This window comes from Silurus aristotelis (assembly GCF_946808225.1).
Source record: "Silurus aristotelis genome assembly, chromosome: 22".
Taxonomy (NCBI): Eukaryota; Metazoa; Chordata; class Actinopteri; order Siluriformes; family Siluridae; genus Silurus; species Silurus aristotelis.
The window spans coordinates 4367100-4388027 of record NC_139595.1 but is presented as its reverse complement, the minus strand read 5'-3'; the positions used below and the strand labels follow the sequence as shown (position 1 = coordinate 4388027).

The 20928-nt window shown below is 37.3% G+C and overlaps 2 protein-coding genes across 3 annotated transcripts; both read right to left on the bottom strand.

Annotated features, from left to right (window-relative positions):
- Window positions 1–5538: 5538 nt before the first annotated feature.
- On the bottom strand, window positions 5539–9188 carry loxl5b (lysyl oxidase-like 5b). The gene is made up of 7 exons (XM_083524938.1): window positions 7616–9188; window positions 7427–7535; window positions 7042–7179; window positions 6746–6902; window positions 6554–6649; window positions 6351–6466; window positions 5539–6154 (listed from the first exon to the last, which is right to left on the bottom strand). The coding sequence occupies exons 1-7, from the start codon at window positions 8445–8447 to the stop codon at window positions 6148–6150; spliced, it is 1455 nt and encodes a 484-aa protein (XP_083381064.1). The 5' UTR covers window positions 8448–9188; the 3' UTR covers window positions 5539–6147.
- A 9401-nt stretch (window positions 9189–18589) lies between these two features.
- On the bottom strand, window positions 18590–20928 carry nmrk2 (nicotinamide riboside kinase 2). 2 transcript variants are annotated; one of them, XM_083526274.1, is made up of 8 exons: window positions 20760–20928; window positions 20558–20648; window positions 19729–19777; window positions 19269–19443; window positions 19112–19183; window positions 18918–19024; window positions 18742–18827; window positions 18590–18649 (listed from the first exon to the last, which is right to left on the bottom strand). In XM_083526274.1, the coding sequence occupies exons 1-7, from the start codon at window positions 20783–20785 to the stop codon at window positions 18742–18744; spliced, it is 606 nt and encodes a 201-aa protein (XP_083382400.1). In that variant the 5' UTR covers window positions 20786–20928; the 3' UTR covers window positions 18590–18649. The 2 variants fall into 2 exon arrangements, with proteins under 2 accessions (XP_083382400.1, XP_083382401.1); XM_083526275.1 differs by lacking the exon at window positions 19729–19777 and having other exon boundaries at window positions 20760–20810.

Genomic DNA, 20928 nt, shown 5'->3' with positions numbered 1-20928 from the left:
GTGACTGTGGCAAGAAAAAATTCCCTGAAATGAGGAACAAACATTAAGACTCAATAGGGACCCATCCTCATCTGGGTGGCACCGAAGGTCCATTTCTTACAGATCATCATTGTTGCGGTGTGCAGAGATTAAAATTGATTAAATGCAACCCGTGGTCCTGAGCGATTGTAGTAGACTAACTTAATCTTGTATAGTAGCTGTGCTGCATTCTAAAATGTGACATTGCTAAAAAACAGTGAGTGAAAAGTGAAACTCTTGTTCTTTTGTTCTAAATAGCAAAAATTACAAATATACAGTAGTAGCAAAAACACTGCTAACACTGTAGGCTCCGAATTGCTAAGCACATCACAAATATCTTTATATAAACTCATTGAATGGTTTCAGGATTGTGTCTGATCTGCAACCATAGTCATAGTCTTATTGTTATTCTACTAGTGACTCTGTAAAGGTTTTCAGGAAGTATGGAATCTGTCTAACATCACTTCAGAACAAGAATATTTATATAATGACACATAATCAACATTTAAATATGTAGATTTGGAGATTTAAAGTTTTGAAGATTTGCCTAATAGTGGACATGGCCACAGAAAACTATGACAATATGATTATTTGCCCTCTAGATCTGTCACAATTGTCTTTGACACTGTTAGGATTTGAAGTCAGAAATTTAGATCTTCAAACCTTCTTTAAGAAAAGAATTATGACTGTATTGCGTGTATTGAAATGACTGTTATGTTACCGAGTACAAAGTGTTGCCACAGACGTCTGTACATCTCTAACCTGATCCCAGAAATTGATTTGGAACTGTGCTCTTTCAAGCTAACAGCTGACCTCAGCTAATCAAGTTAGTGGCTTGGGGTTTTGTGTAACTCTGACGCAGACAGCAATGAGCTAGCTGGCTGGTTCACTGTGGAAATCAGAACATTTACACCTGGTGTCTGAGGTTTCATTATTTGACCTGTGTTCTTTGTATATTTGGTTTTCTTATCTAATTTAAGTTCTCAAGCCCCCCTGGACAGCTTGCTAGCATTGATGACTAGCAGATCAGAAACCTTTTGTTTTCGAGGTTCTTTTTATTTATCATATAATCGTAATATATATCATTCTTTGCCACATTTTAAATAAACAGTTTATCCAGCTAGTCATTTTCTTTTTTCTCTCAGATAACACTACTGTTGTATGTCAATGTCCAGTTAAAATAAAACCTTGTGCTTTGTGGTTGGAAATGTACCAGCACGCGTGTAATAGTCTGCAATAAACAGAGTAAATAGTGATCTAAATCTCTTTTATGGACCAACGCTGAATAATAATTAGCTTATTCATATTCATGGTTTCTGTAAACAGGTAAAGCTAAATAAAGCCAAAAATAAATGAAAAATAAATTCATGCATGTTTTTGGAAACCCTGTATTTATTATGTCTGTAAGGCCATGTGGGAGAGTCCAAACATTTTTTTGGTTTTCTCCACACCCTGAACATTTCTATTCACACCCACATATGAGTACATGTAGACAGAGTTAACCAAAAGTTGATTTTGGTGTTGTACTTGCGGAGAAGATTCCAAGAGGAGAGGCAAACATCCTGGCTGTTTTGGCACATAGCCGCTTCCTGTGACCAAAATTTGATGAGATTGTCATCTAAAATATCATGTCTGAGTGGGGAAAACCACTCTAATGTTGTATAAACATTTTTAGATCTACTGCAAAACCAGTGGCATGCTGTGGTTGAAATTTACTGGCATGGTGTGGATTCACCTGTTTCCTTAGTAGGAAATATAACTGCAAATTAAAACAAAGCTTGCCTTGCCCTCCTATAATGAAAAGTTTATATCCTGATGGGAATAGTCTCTTCCAGGATGGCCACATAAGCTCATATGCTTTGGCATTTATAGTCACCTATATGTGTTAAACAGCACTCTCCATCACCATCATCACCACCACCATCAAAACACTGATGGAATATGTTTTAAAAGGATGATGTTCCTTTCCTACATTACAGTTCCAGAGACTTGTAGACTGTATGCTAAGAAGCATTAAAGCCGTGCTTGTAGTCACTAAACACCTTACTGAAAGACCTTTTAGTTTTTTTCCTTTAATTCATTCCCCAACTAGCATTTAATACAAGCATCATTTGCTTGACAAACACATTTTTTGGACTTCTGTAATTAGTGTCCTTAAAGAATCCTGAATTGTTGATTCATTCTGTTACTTTCCTCTCCTTTTTTTCGAGCAGATAATGTCGCCCATTGAGTACAATTTTAAACAAGTACGTTTTAAAAACACCAGGTTCTTGTTTTAGTAAGCGTTTTGGGCCCACTCGCCAAGCAGCGACACCCTAATAAATCATGTTTTCAGCAAATAATTGCAGGCTCACGTCAATTAAAGGAAAAAATCACAGTCTGTGTAGTCTTGTAGTCCAGACAGATGCTGTCTCACTGCCCTGAACTGTTCACTTTTTGTAACATGGTTGAGAACATGCATACAGCCGGGAACAGTGCCAGATATGGATGCTGTATGTTAGTCTTAGTGTCTGAGAGGTGTATAAGTAGACAACAGTGTGGATGTTAACACTACTGGACGATGATAACAATCCTGTACCTCTGCCTGTCTGTGCTGACTCAGGGGCTGAGGAATTTCTCTGCTCTGTGTGTAAGATGGTGTGCCAGTGATGGGGCTGGAACACACACATGCACTCACACAAGGGCACACACACCCAGACAAATGTACATTACATGCAAACACATTAACGCACACATATACACACAGACACATATACACATACACCATAAACAAATCTGACAAACCTGAGGATACACAGTAATCAGGATACACAGTAAACCTACATGCTACTGCCAGGCTTATACCTCTCTCTAATTTAGAAATTGTATATAGAAAAATCTGTCAATCTATCAGTAAGATTTAGTGCCATGTAAAGCCATGTCTCATGGAATCCTGCATTTTGCACCAAAGAATACAACTATCACATTAAATGTGTGGCCAATATTAAAGGTATTCAATCTAACTCACAGTAATCCTTTTATCCTGCTCAGGGTCACGCTGGATCAGAAGTCTATCTATGACTGTGTCTTTGTATGTATATGTTTATCTAGGACTGTGTATCCTGGAAACAATGGGATTGAGACAGTAATGCACTCAAGGGGCACAGATTATCTTAGCCAGACCACCTGCTGCCATGATTTTGAAACATAGGCGGAAATCTGCGAACCCGGAGGAAACCCACACAGACGATGGCGTCAGGATTGAATAAAGTAACGTGGAGCTGTGAAGCAGCAATGTTACCTGCTGCACCACAGTGCCAACTATCAAAGTGATGGTTCAGAAATAAAATCTAGTTCAATGCAATTTTCTACTTACCCTAAATGTCGTTGACCAATCAAGGCACATTATTTTGCTCCTTTGGTCTACTCTAACTACAGACAGAGGTAGCCAACAGGTAATGAAAATCTATTTCATCCAAATGTTTTTGCATCAGCACAGGTATCTCCCCTTCTGATTTCAGCCAGTTTTAAAGGTAATTAGCCAACATTATTTAGGACTGTTAAAATAAAGAAAATTGGCCATATAATTTTTTAAGTTGTAATTTGAGGTGATGACCCCTCCTCCTTATAAAGTGTGAATACATGCCATACATACAAGTTGCTACCATCAAGCTACACAATTAAAGTTTGACTTTCTAACATATATTTTATTACCACTACTTTAATATATCTATATAACATATCCATGATTGCTTGATGTTCTTTATGTAGCATGTTTTTAAAGTACAGGAAGTCACACTGTGCACTATACGATGGCACTTCTCCATGAAATTGCTTCACAGCTGGATGTGGGTAAAGGAGAGAGAAAGAAGTTAGTCAGGATATCAATACATTTCAACTGATAAGAAGCATCATACACACCAACAAACTTCATTCAGCTGGATAAAAGTTGTTCATGATGCAAATGTGTAGTATGTGCTACGTAATGCTTTATAATAAGAGGACCTCCTGGGGTGTCCATGGGCAGCTGGACAAACAGCAGCCTCCTTCATCTCCCTTGCATGACTTATTTGAGGAAAGCTCACAGTGGGCAGGTCCTGACGCACACAGACTAGCACACTCAACAGCTTCTTGTCTTTCAGTCCAAAAGCTCACTGTGCAACATACCTTGTGGCGAGTTCCACACCGCTACAAAAGACCTAATGCAGGTCTCTTTTTGACATCAAGGAAAGAGTAAACTACCTTTTTTTTTTCCCTGGTGCACCGTAAATAGCAGCAAGAGATAATGGGCCTTATCCTCTAGTCAGACTGAGCACCCGTGTGAGTCAATATTAGGCAGGAATACAGAGATGGGGAAGAGTGGAGCAAAGAGAAGGGAAAGTGAGGGGATTTTCCAGACATCTTTAAAAACAAAAAAGAAGGCTATTCTGGCCAAGCTTCAGCTTGCATCCAGCTGGCCAGAACAAACCGTCCTCCATTTAAGTGCTGCTCTCATTAGCCATAGATTTGGGTTTTGTCTTTACTTCGGCACCTTGGGTTTCAATTTCTGTTATACTGATGATTTTGAGCTAACGTGTGACTGCATGCATGCAAGTATACAGAACTTAACCCATATAAACTTGTATATCGGGTCAACCGACACATTATACCCCAACTCATGACTTAAATCCTGTTCAGAATGTAAGAATGTGTATGTGGGGGTCATTCATTCTGCCATGGTGGACACAGTTTAATACTGTCCCAGCTCATCTTCACGAGTCACTGTGAGCAAACACACAGAGGTCCTCATACAGTCCTGTCTGCAGACGGTCAGAGAGCATCCATCTGCACATTACACCTACAATGGTTGTTTTCAACGTTTAATTATATGCATTTACAACCGAAATTATTTACATTTTCATGTCTATGCAGAGAAATAGAGACACACACATACAGCTCTTATATGGTGCAGTCAAGTTGTTTTTTTGAGATTGGTATGCGGTAATAATTAAAGGCGATTTATTAGCGAGAAATCTCTGTGTCTTTGTTTTTATTTTATATTGAAATGCCACCAGAGGAATGTGGATTAGTTGAACTACGGTGAATATGGAAAACCATTCTTTTAATCTATTAATTAATAAGAATGGCAACAGGGAATCAGTAACACTTACCAAGTAAAATTAAATCAAGTCAAGTAGCATTTAAAGTCAATTTAAGTAGCATTACCAGCATAAAAAAAAGCATTTATAATAAATACAACATTGTGTTCATAATCAACAGAAATTTTCATATCTAAGTGATTAAAATCAAGAAAATTACATCCAATTTTACCACACAAAATGAACAGACACACTGGCATGTTTATGTGGAACTTTTTCAAGGTCTACTGTCTCAGCCAATTTAAATCCATGGTCAGATTTCATTTTAATCAGCACCAGTGTTTATTATTGCAAAGAATGCATGTCCAATATGCCTGTTATTTCAACCTTGATAGTTAATTCAAATAGACAAAGCAGACTTATGAGGGTTTACATATTGAACACCAAAAGAAATATAACTCCATTTCTGTGTTAGATTCTGTGATGTTTATTGTGTAGCAGGGAAACAGCCGCAGCCATGGAATGTCTCTTGTAAAAAAGGAAAGTTCTGGGACGTTACACGCAGTCAGACATTTTTTTTTTTTTTTTTTTTGGATGCCTCCTTGCATTCTTACGCAACATGAATGAAATACTTGATGTAGTTACCGTTGCTAGTGGTCTACTCTGGAGTCACCAAAATTCAACACAGAAGTAGAAAAAAAAAAGAAAACATATTTGGGTCTTCAAAGAAAAAAAAAAATATGGAGGAATGCCATACATTTTCCTATGTAATAAATACAATAAATTCAAAAGCAATTGTCTTTACACAACACAAAGCACACGTTCATAACAACAAGCTATAAATTAAATGTATTATAAAAATTTCTTGTACTCCAATACTGCAAACAATATCCTATTAAACTAAAACTGGAAGAAGAAATATTCAAGCAAATATCACATATACAGCACCATTATAAAATTATATTTCATATAATTTTAAACAATATTTCAATGCAGAAAATGCAGTATAAACTGCTGACTTACAAAAAATGTGAGAAATGTGCAGGAAAGATTTTCTAACATGTCCAAGGTTTTAGTTCCTGTGGGGAAAAAGAAAAATGACTCAATGACTTATTTAATGAATATAATAAGAATCCAGCAGAAATGTATGTTTTAGTAATTTACTAATCGAATGTCAATAAGGGAGTTCTGTAAAAAAATATTAATTAATGATGAATTAATAAATGAAAAGGATTATTCCTGGATAAATGACGATTATTCCAGGATTATTTTTACCTGCTGATCCTGCAATTTCGCATCTGGACGTGTTGACCACTGTAGAAAACCTCACAGCGCACCACATTGTTGGAGAAATCAGACTCAGGAACCAGGTAGTTTGGATTAACTGTAACCTAGAAACATTACAAACACAGTATTTAACTATTAAAATATATGTGTGTATCATTGATCATAGATTCAATAAGCAGCACACTTCTCACCTTTAGGATGTAGTTACCAGGAGCAACATCTGTGATGTCGATCCACTGGCAATCGATGTTAGCAGCGTAGGTGTCATGGCAACCAGGACTCAATCCCTGGAGACACATAAAGTGATCAGTTTTATGTGTGTGCATTTCCTCATTTGTGCTATTCTATGTTTGGTTATGTTTTTGTGATGTGTGTGGATTTACCTGTGTGTGTGCAGTGCAAGCATAGCGACGGCGGAAGCCTGGGCTACAGCCAGTGTCCTCCAAACAGAAGCTGGCTTTGTGTCCCTCTGCCACCTTACGGCCAGTGTTCACATCTAGTAGATCATAGAGGCTGAAGGCATCCATGCTGTGGTAATGCCTGTGGAATGTTTCCAGATAGAGACACATTTTGTTATATTGAAGCCGTAGCAAATCCCAGGTTTACAATGTTGAATTAACACTTTATTTTCAGGATAAATGTTAACTTTATGTTTATGTTATTGTGTAATAATGCTTACTGATGACAGCTGTGCCATTCCCACTGGTGTCGTGGTTTTACAGGCAGGAAGTCTGCTGTGCCGAGGTTTCGAACCTTCTGAGGGAAGCGTAGCAGAACCCTGAAGTCCAGGTCTCTAACTGCTGGTCTATAAGCTGACCTTTGAAAAAAAAAAAAAAAAAAAATATCAGGTGGATGATTGAACAAGGCTGTAATGTTTCATGGGTGTGTTCTGCATTGCTTAGTGATAATTCATTCATAGACTGTTGCTCATTTATTTACAATATTCGATTTATGCATGTCTTGGATAATATTTGTTTGTTTTCCAAGACCTCCTCCAGTAAGCCAGTGGATCTGCATTTCATGCTTGCGTTCATTTTAGTCGGATGCATTGAATGATCAATTACCGCGCGAGACAGTTCTCTTCAGCCGCACACCGGAGCGCATACATCTGCATGCGCTGGACATAAGCTCCAGCTTGGATGGAGTAAGCATCTGGCACGAGGTCCGGGAGACCTGCACACATAACGACATAACAGTTATAGGTGCAGTCCTAAAGGAGATAACTGTGATGCGGTTCACGACGCAAGGCTCACCGTTGTGAAAGTATCTCGTGCCGAATCCAGTTCCCGGTTGAGGACGGCGCGTGCGCGCGGTAGCAGAACGAGAAGGATACACGTTGTAGAAAACGGTATTCCTGTGGTTTTTCAGTGGGTTCCGAGGGTCGTCGCCGAACATGTTGTCGGGTGTCGCTTCTTCCTCGTTTGCTCCGAGCGGACCAGGCGCTGTAGCGAAGACATCACCGACTCTCTGCTCCAAGGCGATCGTCGGATCGGGATAGAACTGTTGCGCGTTTGCGCTCTCCAAGTTTGCGGGCACTGTGCGCTCCGGTTGCAAAACTTGGACGTGTGTGCTGGACAAGCCGACAACTCGGTTCGCGCTGTTACCCTCCTCTGCGGGCGGTGTTGTTCTTCTCTGGACGCCGCTCCCAGAGTATTCTGATTGGTGCGCCAAATTCGTGGCGTTCGATGCGCTGTAACGTCTTGCACCCGGTGCCCCCGCGCCTCGCTGCCGTGGAGGTGTGACGGCCGTCCGGTAGTGTCGGCCGTCTGGTCCGGTGAACGTCGACGCTGTTCCGCTGGCACCAGATCGCGTTGCCGTTACGCGAAAGTGCGCCGATGCGTCTCGCGCGTCTCCAGGAGAAAACGGGCTGGTCGACTGGGTTCTGCTGCTCAGGTACACACGGGACTCCCTCCTGGAGTGTAAGGGTGAGTGGTACTCACTGCCTGTACTCAATAAACGGTACACATGCCCGTTGTTTTCCCACTGGATCCTCTGCGTCCATGGGCCGACTCCGTTACGCACGTGCTGCCCCACGACCAAACTGACCAGCCCGAGGCATAGAAGCAGAACGACCTGTTTGGCCATCTTGACTACAATTTAAGTACTGGAGAGATGTTTTTTCGGCTCTCTGAAGCGAGGAGTAACTCTACTCCAACACCTTACTCGTTTCACTAATGCTGCCCAGCGCTGTGGCCTCTTGGAGCAAACCAGAGGAGGGAGTGCCGATGGGTCATTTGTCGAAAGCCGTCTAGTTTACACACGCATGCACAGACTGGGTTCATCTTGGAGGAAAAAAATAGTTAACTCGTTCGCCCCCAAAGCCCACGTCCACCTCGTGCTATCATTCCGGCCTGTAATTGTATTGACATGAAGTAAACTTTGCACACAGGCGCCAGGTTAAGGTCACGTGTCTGTAACGTGGGGAACGTTGTCTCCATGCTGGTATCTGCACAGACCACGGACTGTCCTATTCAACATAATACGACTACTATGAAACATTTGGGCAACATCCCAAAGCCCACAGTGAATAACAGAACTGCAAAACTACAACTGATTGTACTCAGGAAGGGATGTAAAACACGAGACTTATTATTCTGGGTAATGTATTTTGTTAAGTGTGTCCTAAATTGAGAAATTAGGAATAGCGTTCTGGGGACGACATTTGGCTATAAATATAAAATGACTTAGACAGGGGGTAGAGGGCAGAAAACTGGATATTTATAAGCAGGGTACCAATATGATGCAAAAATGGTCACTTAATGATCTAAGGTATATCTATTATACAGAGCACAATATTCTAATAATAATAGTAGGTCTGAAAAAAAAATATCTGATGTAAATCGACTTCTTTCTCTTTAGACTTCTGTGTCTGTGGAAAAAAATGTTGTAAAGTAAGAATGATCAATTATCAAAATGGAAAGTAAATAAACAGAAGAGAAATCCAAATAAAAAATATTTTGTGTGACCACCATCTGCCTGCAAAACAGCATCGATTATTTTTGTTGTTTGCAGTACACTATAGCACAGTTTTCAACGGAACTTGGCAGGTAGGTTGTTCCAAACATCTTGGAAAACTAACCACAGCTCTTCTATGAATGTAGGCAGCATCGCATCCTTCTGTCTCTTCATGTAATCCCAGACAGACTTAATAGTTCTTAATGATAGAAGCTGTATGTTTTGGGGTTGTTCTCCTGCTGCAGAATAAATGTAGGACCATTAAGAAACCTCTCGGATAGTATTGCAAAGTCCTCAACATTTCATTTATACTTTTTTAAAATAGCTTAAGCACACCCTAAACTCCAGTCTGCTTTAAACCTTTGTCTGGGAGAGATCTTGCTGGTGCTGAGCATGCGTCTTGTTGCTGTGCTCAGGCTTGCCATGGTGTAGGACCTGTGACATGAAGCTGTCTCTCAAACCTCACTAACAGAATTTGTCTGTTTCTCACTCAGTTTTAATCCTCATACACAGCTGTTTTAGTTAATAACTGTGTTTTAACTTACATGTGAAATTGATGATCATTAGCACCTGCTTGGTATAATTGTTTAACCATACAACTGAATCTGATCCAACTCAATTCCTGTAGATTCCTGCACTGAAAGACAAAGAATGGTCATGGTCAACAAATATTGATTTGATTTGTATTTCTCTTCTATTTGTTTACTTTCCAGTTTGGTAAATGATAAATTCCTAACACTTATTTTTTTAAAAGCATTCTCACGTTACAGTATTTTTTCACAACTGCCTAAACCTTTGCACAGTAGTGAATATTAAATGTGATAGCTGTGTCACCCATGTGGACATGCTTTTCAAAGTATACATCTAACTACTTTTCTATTTCCTAACTCTGGTCCTAGAAACCCCCCCAGTGCTGCACAGTGGAGTGTTTCCCCTGCTGATTCAACTAATCAACTAATTAACAGCTCATTCAGAATTGAAGTGGTTGTGTTAAAGAAGAGAAAACACCAAGTGTGCAAACTAGGAGGTACCTCAGGACCAGAATTAGGAGAACCAACAAACAAATACTGTAAAAAAAAATATTTTATATATATATATATATATATATATATATATATATATATATATATATATATATATATATATATATATATATATATATATAGTGTGTGTGTGTGTGTGTATATGTGTGTGTGTATGTATAAATCAGTTTATGGTATTAATTTATGTAATTTATGACATTACCATCAAAATATTTATTTGTTTGTTTACTGCAACGTTTATTTTCATTTATTTATACTAAGGGCGTTTTTCCTCCTCTGTATAGGAACCTGTGATTTAAGAAAATATATCTTACTGGTGTTCAGCAGCCCACCACAAGGTGGCGCTACACATTCATGAATTAATGAAAATCTCTCTCAAACAAAATAGTCTGAACGAACCTTAGGCCTTGAACATGGACACAATAATGAAACCCTTTATATAAAACGGAATGTTTGAAAGAATAAAATGAAAGCAGTTTAATGCTACAATACTTTTATTGTAAAGTACAAACTACTTGAGAAGCGTTTGAATAAAAGGCGCCCCACGTAAAAAAAAAAAAAAAAGTCTAGACGTTGCCCTGGCATTGTGCGTGTGAACACATGCAGACACGTGACACCACGTGAGCAATCTGTGGTAAAGCAAGCAGAGAAAATAACGAATGAAGATGGAAATGTTGTGCAACATATTTGTGAAATAAATAAATCAATCAACCACGTGGATCACGTTATTATTCCTACTTAAAAATCACCGTGATAAAAATGAAATCTGTGTCATGCCTACACACCGACCATGAGTTTTAACCTTCCTTAATACAGGGCTAGCTATACTAGAATAGAATAGAAAAGATATACTATAAATCATCATAAAATAAATAATTATGGGATGTAAATAGTGCGTTAATGCGTAACGCTTCTTGCGCTTCTGCGTCATCTGCTTTTGGAATGGCTTGATATGGGAAACAACATTTCTGATGACAGACATTGGATCAGTTGATATAAATAAACAAACCAACAAGTCAGTAATCAAAAAATTAATGAAATATAATATATATAAATTATATATATATAAATATATATATATATATATATATATATATATATATATATATATATATATATATATAAAATAAATAAAAAATCCCCCTCTCTCTCTCTCTCTCTCTCTCTCTCTCTCTCTCTCTCTCTCTCTCTCTCTCTCTCTCTCTATATATATATATATATATATATATATATATATATATATATATATATATATAGGGGGATTTTTTTATTATATATATATATATATATATATATATATATATATATATATATATATATATATATATATATATATATATATATATATATATAATTCCATCTGCTCCGGGTGACCTCCAGTTGCCAGCCAAATAGGGCAAAAAGCACACCAAGCATCTAAAGTCTATTATTAACCTGTAATCTGATCTATATGTTTTCCATAATAACCCCACCCCAGTCCCCTACACTGTATAAGAAGTGCGAATCCGGGAGAACTGTTTGGCTCAAGACACTTTCCTCGACCAGGATACTAAGATACAATGTAGGCTCCAGTAAGTATAACATATTACATTAAGTGTTTAATTGTGTATCTAAAAGTGGACAAAAAAAATAAGAGTAAAATCCAATCACAAGCAAACATTTTGGACGATGTGTGTTGTAGAAAAACGTTACTGGCAATAAAAATATATACAATAAAATTAATGAAAATGTCTTGAAGCTCCTGGTCAGTAATACTTTGTTGTTAAATAATAATAAAAAGAAATGTTGAAAAAGAAAATCCCCTTGTGCTCCCGACATCAAGCTAATGTGTTTCTACACTTTGAAATTATTTCGTTTCATGAACCCAGGTTATCCAGAGCGACACAACTTTGCCTCATGTGAGATTAAAACGAAGATGGTCTTAAGATTTCCCCCCAAAAGGAATATGCTTGCCTTATTTTTCTATACGCCCGAAGCCGCGTAAAGAATCAAGGAGTTGCCAGCTAAATGATAGCGACCTGTGGGATGAAGGTCACCTTTACTTTCCTTCTTATCAGATGGAGTTACGGCAGGTGAGAAAAATGTGCAAAAAAAACAATTTTTTTGCAAAATCTGCGAATTCATGTTGGGAGCCAAGAACTTCCTAAACGCACCCTCTGAGGATTAATGTGGAAATAAGCATTTTCTGAACAGATGATTCAGTGTAGCCAAGTCTTTTCAGGGGGAGGGGTCAGAATAACGCAGACTCAGAAAGTCTCTATAAGACGCCTTTTGACGTCATATGCAAACGTGTCATGGGAATTTGCATATCAGAAGGTGTTCGATAAAGAAGAATTTCTGTAAACACTTAGAACATATATATATATATATATATATATATATATATATATATATATATATATATATATATATATATATATATATTTAAAATAGTTATATAATAGATTATTACTTCTTACACAATTTTATTGTCAAGGCACTAAATAACGTAATTTCCAAGTAATAATTTAAGTAATCCAAGTTGTAATTTCTATTTAAAGTGGGAATAAAAGTTTTGGGAAACAGAGGGAAACACATAGATTAAATTATATTATTTTATTACAGTCAACAAAAAGAGAGTTTACAAACTAGGAATAAATGAATATGTGGGTGGGACAAACTCTGATGATCATTAATTGGTTGTTGGAGGGATAATGATCAAGGATTAGTTGTTGAGAAGAATAGTGATCAGTGATTGGTTGTTGGGAAAATAACAATGACTGATTAGTCATTGGAAAGAATGATCATTGGGGATTGATTATTGGTATCAGTGACGATCAGGGGTTGGTTTTTAGAAAAGGTAGTTAAAAGTGATTTGTGATTGGGAACAGTGGTGCTTGACGTTTGGGAAAAATGGCTTCCACAAGAGTAACTCTGTCAGGTTTCAAACATTAATGGTGAGTCAGCTGAACCTGCTCTCTCAACTCATATAACCAGCAGCTGTGATGTGAGCTGGAGACCTATCTCAAGTGTTGGAAAGTTTCTCAACTTCTGCTGAAAATGTCACTTGATTTGTTGCTAAATAAAGTGGAAACAATTGACAGTTGGCAAAACTAGGTTAGTCCACCATTTAGCTTAGTTTATTTATATGGTATATTTTACTAAATAAAAGTGTATTTACATTCATTCATTTAGGAGGTGTTTTTATACAAAGAGATTTGCAATTGAAAATTATTGGTGCAACATTGGACATTTAGCTATGCTGTAGAACTAAGAATTGATCACATAAGCGTCTGATTATCAGCCCAAAGCATTAACTGTTGAGCCGATATGTCCCCTCATACAATAAACATATACATCCGTTAAACGGATTAACAACTAATACTCTGTACAGCAAATGACTAATTGCCTACTTTCTAAAATAACCCGTCAGCAGCATATCAAATGGTTGACGATGAACTTGATACACTGTGTTGGCACAGCTGTCAGGAGACTGAGAATCAAATGTTAGCACATGCCTTACATATCACAGATAATAAGATTTTTACTGTTGCCTGTCCTTTTTGAGATATGGACACAGAGCTGCGTCAGCTTATGTCATAAATAGAACATCAAGAAAGTGTCCCAAATCAAATTAAAGTCCATCTCAAGTGCTTAGATGATCATTTAGAGATAATTTAGAGTAAGAAAATAAGTGGCAAGATAAAGAAACTCCAAAATACTGGCCACATGCAGATCTGTTCTACTATAATCCACACATCATACATATCATACGTCCTGAATGTCAAGACTGATACGGAAGAGCTACGGAAACATAGACAGTCTTAATATGAAAAAAAAAAAAAAAAAAGACATTTTATTCAAAACATACTTCTTAAACTGAATGTCAAGATATGTATATAAATGTATATATAAACACATAATCATTTTAAAATTTCCTGAAATGGAAACACTTGCTCTAATTTGACATGGAACCATTAATGGTTCCTCCATGGATATTCATTTATAGTAACAAACAGTATAAATGTCAGCCTCAGTAAAATTATTCCAGTAATTAACACTTGTATTTAAATGTATTTTTCTTAAGGCAAATATTGAATAATAATTAAATAACCAATATTGCTTCCATCTATGATTACAAAAAAGATCCACAAAAACTAAGATGCCTCAATAGGAGTGTATTTTTCAGAATTCATCTTTAAATCTTTAAATCCTGAGACCTGATTATTTACATCCAGAGACCTGTTTATTTTGTTTAATTAGGATGCTTGCTTAAATATACCTTAATTTGTTCATAGTTAATAAATGTTTTTGAGTATTAATCATGAATAGAGATACTGTAAGTGTACTTATTTATCATTTAAACAAAAACAATTGTTTTTAACTTGTAAATTCATTTCAGCAATTGCAATTTTAACATTGTTCCTTGTTAGTTGCATTAACTCAAACATTAGGTTGCATTAACTCAAACGTTAAGTTGCAATAACTCAAACGTTAATGCAACTAACAAGGAACAATGTTAATTCAATGTCAAGAAGTTCTGAAGTGGTCTGTAAAACAGAATAAACAGCTAGGTTAGCTGATTGACATTTATTTGGACATAAAAACCTTCTTCCAATGACCTCTGCTAACAGTCCAGTATTGCTATTATGCTAGCAAAATAGTTTGAACTACATTGGGACTATGTGTGACAGACAGGCATGTGACTAATGTGTGAAATGTTTACAGAGCCACACACACAACTGCTGCCCCTATCCAGCTATTCCAATTATGAAGTTTTGGGATTAACCTTCAGCTCTTGTCAGAAAATCTCTCTCTCACCAGGTTCTGAGGAGTCACAGCCCAGTCGAGTACCATGCCCAAAAATTTAATCCAACACATATTGTATTATCTGAGATACAGAGAAATAAGCTTGTAATTCAGAAGTCGGCTTGTATTCATTTCACAGTAACTCCCAGGATGCTTTAGTTGTAAGTAGTAATTAGTTCAGCGTAGATACAGAGTAGTTAATAATAATTTTAAATGACTGAATAATAATTATGAGGTCGACGGGGTTAAATGGGCAAACCTGAAAGGCGGCATTATTTGACATTATCCAGCCAAAATGACGTGCAGTTGGGAGAGCAGTGGTGATTTTTTCTTTTGGCAGTGGAAGTTTACCAGTTAAGGATCTGTTCTAGTGTTTTAGACACAGAACCACTGTTTGGGTTCTTTTTACACACACACACACACACACACACACACACACACACACACATATACATATATATATATATATACATACATATATATATATATATATATATATATATATATATATATATATATATATATATATATACATACACATATATATATATATATATATATATATATATATATATATATATATATATATATATATATATATATATATATATATATATATATAATTAGGGCTGTCAAAACTAACAAGTTAACACAAATTAATTTTAATGGGGATGTCCTTTCTTTACTAAGATATAAAAATAATAATAAACTCTAGTGAAAAATATTTTTTTATTACAAACATGTTTCACTAATGTGCCAAGTCTAAAAAAGCACCAAAAACTACCATAATTCTTCTTCTTCTTCCTCCTCTCCTCTTTCTTCTTCCTCCTCCTCCTCCTCTCCTCCTTCTTCTTCTTCTTCTTCCTCCTCCTCCTCTCCTTCTTCTTCTTCCTCCTCCTCCTCTCCTTCTTCTTCTTCCTCCTCCTCCTCTCCTTCTTGTTCTTCTTCCTCTCCTTGTTCTTCTTCCTTCTCCTCCTCTCCTTCTTCTTCTTCTTCTTCTTCTTTTTCTCCTTCTTCTTCTCCTTCTTTTTTATTGGCAGTTCTTAAGTAGAGCATTACCACCATCTACTGTGGTAATGGTTTTATCTGGCAATTAAAACGGTCCGTGTGGAAACAGCAAAAATTTCTGTTTGGTGTCCTGATGAATTATGTAATTTAAAGCACCATAAGTACTTAAATCATTTACAAGAATATTCATGTCTTCATGCTCTATGTTGGGTTTGGTTTCACTAATAATAACCATACATTTGCATAAAGCATCCATATTTGTCAATATTTATCTGCCAATTAAATAAAGAAATGCCCTAAGCTTTGAGTCTCTTAGAGCTCATAGGCAAATACAGTGGAACCCGCTTATCTCGCCCTCGGTTACCTCGACAATACTATTAAGTCGACGTTTTTGAAGTGGAACCGCCAAATTCTCGCTTTTTCTAAGCATTTTTTATCGGTTATGTCGACTTTTTTTTTATGTCGCTGAACCCTGATATCTCGAGCACTTGGGGGTTCCGCGATGCGCTTTGGGAAGAAAAGAGCAGCCGTTGAGAGAGTGCCGGTGGGAAGACACGTACCAGGATACGCATGCGCGATAACAACGACCGCCGTGAACCAACATATACCAACAACAGTGAGAGTGTGGAAGTTTAAATAGGAGCTGGTGATGATGATAAACGAGCACCATATGTGCACGATTGAAGCCGGGAGCTTCAGAGAAAGCGGCCGAGAAAACACCTGCCACGCTGAAGGGGGCCGAAGGGGGCGTGGCAGGTGGATTCCTGACAGATAAACATGTACTGTATGTATTTTTATAACATGCCTTCATCAAACAAATCGCGGCAACGCTGTTGTGTAAAAAAAACCCTTCAAAAACACGTGCATGCACATTCTCATTTATTAACGCACATCATGTGCATAAAGAAATTTCAAGCACGTTAATATACTGCCGCCATATTGATTTTCGTTTATCTCGATCATCGGTTACCTCGATGCTTTTTGGCGACCCCCTAGGACATCGACATAACCGGGTTCCACTGTACTTTTACACCGAAAATCAGCTAATCTCCCGTTGAAACATATCACCTTTATGCACAGATTCTATGAATTATGGCAACCTCTGATTTCATAATTTGATAAGGATCTGGTTCTATCTATATCATAAATAAATGTACATGCACACGGGCAGTTTATCTTTTACAACAAATCCTGTCAACCAAATGTCTGACTTGTTGTGACTAATGTTAATGGTTAAGTTTTATTGATATTTCCTGTTTAATCTTTAACTTGGTTATTGTTTAAGAAAAAAAGATGGATAGAGCGGAATGTTTAATGGTGATACTGGCATATTCATGTACAATAAAATTATATTATATAATTATAAAAACTTTAACAGAAACAGGGATGGTTCTGACTTACAAAATCATCAGTAATCCTTCTTCATGATTCTACAAGGTTTAACCTGATTCTTGTCATATAATTCAACATTAAATATCCCATGATGATTAACCTGACCTTCTCCTGCCACCTGAATCCCTTCAGACCAAAATTGGGGATAACTTGATCTAGAGATGAACTACCACTGAACCTTTTTTCCCCTCTCGCTCTCTGTGGTGCTGGAGAGAACGTCTGCTTCTCACCTTTCACCCAGGCGGATCTCATGAGTGTAGGATGACACCTCGGTCAGGGGAAGTGGGGCAGTGATGGTGGTGGTGGTGGTGTTAGTGGCTGTGGTGTGAGAGCGAGGGCAGAAATATTTCAAGAACTCATTCCTAAATATAGACTGCCTCTCTGCCAGCGTCCGCCCAGTCGCCCTGAAGTGGGTACTTCGGCTCTCGTTACTATGCCCAAGATAAGCCTCACCCTCTTATCAGCTGACGATGGCTATTTATGTCTGGGCACATTTCATTGAGAAAGATATGGTGTATGTAGTGTAGGAAAGAGATTTTGCACTGAAATGAACAAGATTTGAATTAGTCTATGTGTAACAACATTCTTAAGTCTTTATATGTTCACATTATCATTTATAATCCCTCAAACCTTTTCAGATTTACATTCATTACTCTTGTAACTGCATACCTTTCATATTGGTCTCACTATATTTAACGCTGTAATCAGTCTTAACCTTTGTAAGCTGGCATTTACAAGTAGATTTATCATACGTATCTCCAGTGTGTGTGTGTGTGTGTGTATATCTTTTTGATTTGTGAACATGAATAATAAAAACACAACCACAGTCTTTTCATTGTAATTTTTTTTATGTATGTTTAAAGTCAACAGCCACCCATGCTATACAGCCATACATTTTCTATTTTCAAGCAGCCATAGATGCTTTTAATATAAAAGAAAAGCTACAATACAGAAGAGCAATACAAAATTGTTGGCGCAGCTAAAATAAGTCGTTTTCCCATTGCTATATTTACAAAAGTTCATATTCCATGGTAGAACTGATTTCCTCTTAAATGACTATTTACAGTTCTGTACACATCGACTCCAGATAGTTTGGCCGTGCTGAAAAATAAAAGCAGGAAAAGAAATGGTGGTTAAGAACGATATGAAAAATGCACTGAATTTAATACAAGAATCAAGAATCAGAGCTTCACCTATAACTTATTAAGCAGCGTGTTCTGGAGATCCTCATAAACTTTGTTGTAGAGCTCATCCTTTGATTTTGTGCCATCGAGATAACCTGTAGTCACAAAAACAATAAATCTGATGAATTTTAACTACAGCCTAATGAGATCTCTTTTTATATTTGCTTGTAATTTTAATCACGTACGAATAGATATGCAGTTGCTCTCCATCTCTTTCCTGTGTTTCAAGTACATGGGCCACACGTGTCCGTCAAACAGACCGGGAGGGTCAGGAACCGTGTAGGTTCTTGTGCTATGTGGAGAAAGAACAAAACATTTAAGAAATCATAATCAAATTCCTTATCAGAACTTTATACAGCTTTGCCATAGCCAGACCTACCTTCTTCTCCTTTTGCACTCTTCATATGGAATGGTCACATAGTAGCTCTTGTCATAGATTTCATTTAGAGGTCTGAAAAGCAAAAGTAAAAGCTGTAAGCATATAATAATCCAAGGCCTTGAAAACCTGATAAAATGTCAAAGAAATGCATACTCACTTGTAATTATAGAGCAGAAAGCCCTCCACAATGAGTATGTGGAGCTCTCTCTCAGGATCAGACCCATCAGTTAAGGGTGACAGGGTCACACCATGAGAGCGGGCAAACTTCACTGGGTTCTCAACCCAGCCTTTTACAGTGTTTACCATAGCCTCCATGTCCAGGGCTTCGATCACTGCACAGGGGAGACAGACAAACCAAGAGCAATCTCAAAAACCACGAACATGAAATATGTTCTATGAATTTTTTGCCTCCTGAGTACTTTTTTTGTTCTCTCCTTCTAGAGAGGTTAATGGTTAATGTTAATAATGTAATAAAATGTACAAAATATAAATTTACAAAAGACATTTTAGGTTTTAGATTCATGTTACAGAAAAAAAGGGTAAACAAATATGGTCATGGAAAGATGAGGAATACATTACTGTCGTTTATTTTTCCTACAGCCGAAAGCCACTCTTACCATCCCACTGTTTAAAGCCGTCCTCCCCGACCTCTATTTGATCTTGGGGCTGCAATAACAGTGACCAATAAAACATTGCTGCAGATCGCGCACGCAGTGCTGATCCCACCTGGACATACGACGCCAAGCCCTCAGGCTAAACATGGCTGTCTTGTTCGGTTCAGTTCAGTTCGGTTCGTCAGGAAATTTGATCAGCCAAACCTTAAATCAGGCACTTAGGCCTTGACTGGATGGTATATTTAGGTTTACTGAACTGAATTTTACATAGACATAAAAAATGCTCAATGCAGATTGCTCCTATAATAATAATAATAATAATAATTAAGATGTAAATAATAGCACAATAAATCGATAATGAATGAGAAATAATGTGTTGCTGTAGTGTGTGCCATGTATGAGTATCGTTAATATTCATTGAAGGAAAAAGAATTAGTGACATAAGAAACAACTCTAACACAAATGAATGTCTGCTACCTCTTCATCTTCATACATATGTGTGGTGCATCTAAGGTTAATGGAGAGGTAACTTCAAGACATTCATTTCGAGTGTGTTTGAGGGTGGCCGTCCAGGAGAACACCAGCATAGGAGTAGTAAGAACCACATGGCACGGACAACAAGAACACACCCACAGAAAAACAGTACACACACACACACACACACACACACAAAATCCTACAATCCTCACTTTACCTGCATGTTCCTTCTGGTTATCCTATACCACAGCATGTGGTTAAAACTCATCTGCTAAATCTACTGGACTTTTTCACATCAATAGAATCGAGACTGATATACACATAGCAGGTGGAGTAAAAGATGGATTATTCATACCTTGAAAAAGTCATCTTGATGTATTACACAACAATTTGGTAAGATCTTGACAAGCCTTTTGGTCAGGGTGGTTTTCCCACCATTGGTCACACTGCAAAGCAGAGCAAACAACTTTTTAGAAAAGTGTATAATTCAATCAATCAATAATTATTATTTAACTGATTTAATTAAGAATTGATTTAACCCTAATCAGAAAACTTACCCGCCGATTCCGATAATACACTTCATTTTTTTTAGATTGGATTTCACTTGGTCTTTACAAGAAAACACCTAAATGTTCTCTCGAAAATAAAAAAAGTAAGTCGTGGGAATGATAATTTTTCAGTTCTTCCTCCTTTCTCCAAACTTCCCTCTTCCGGTACTATTTCATT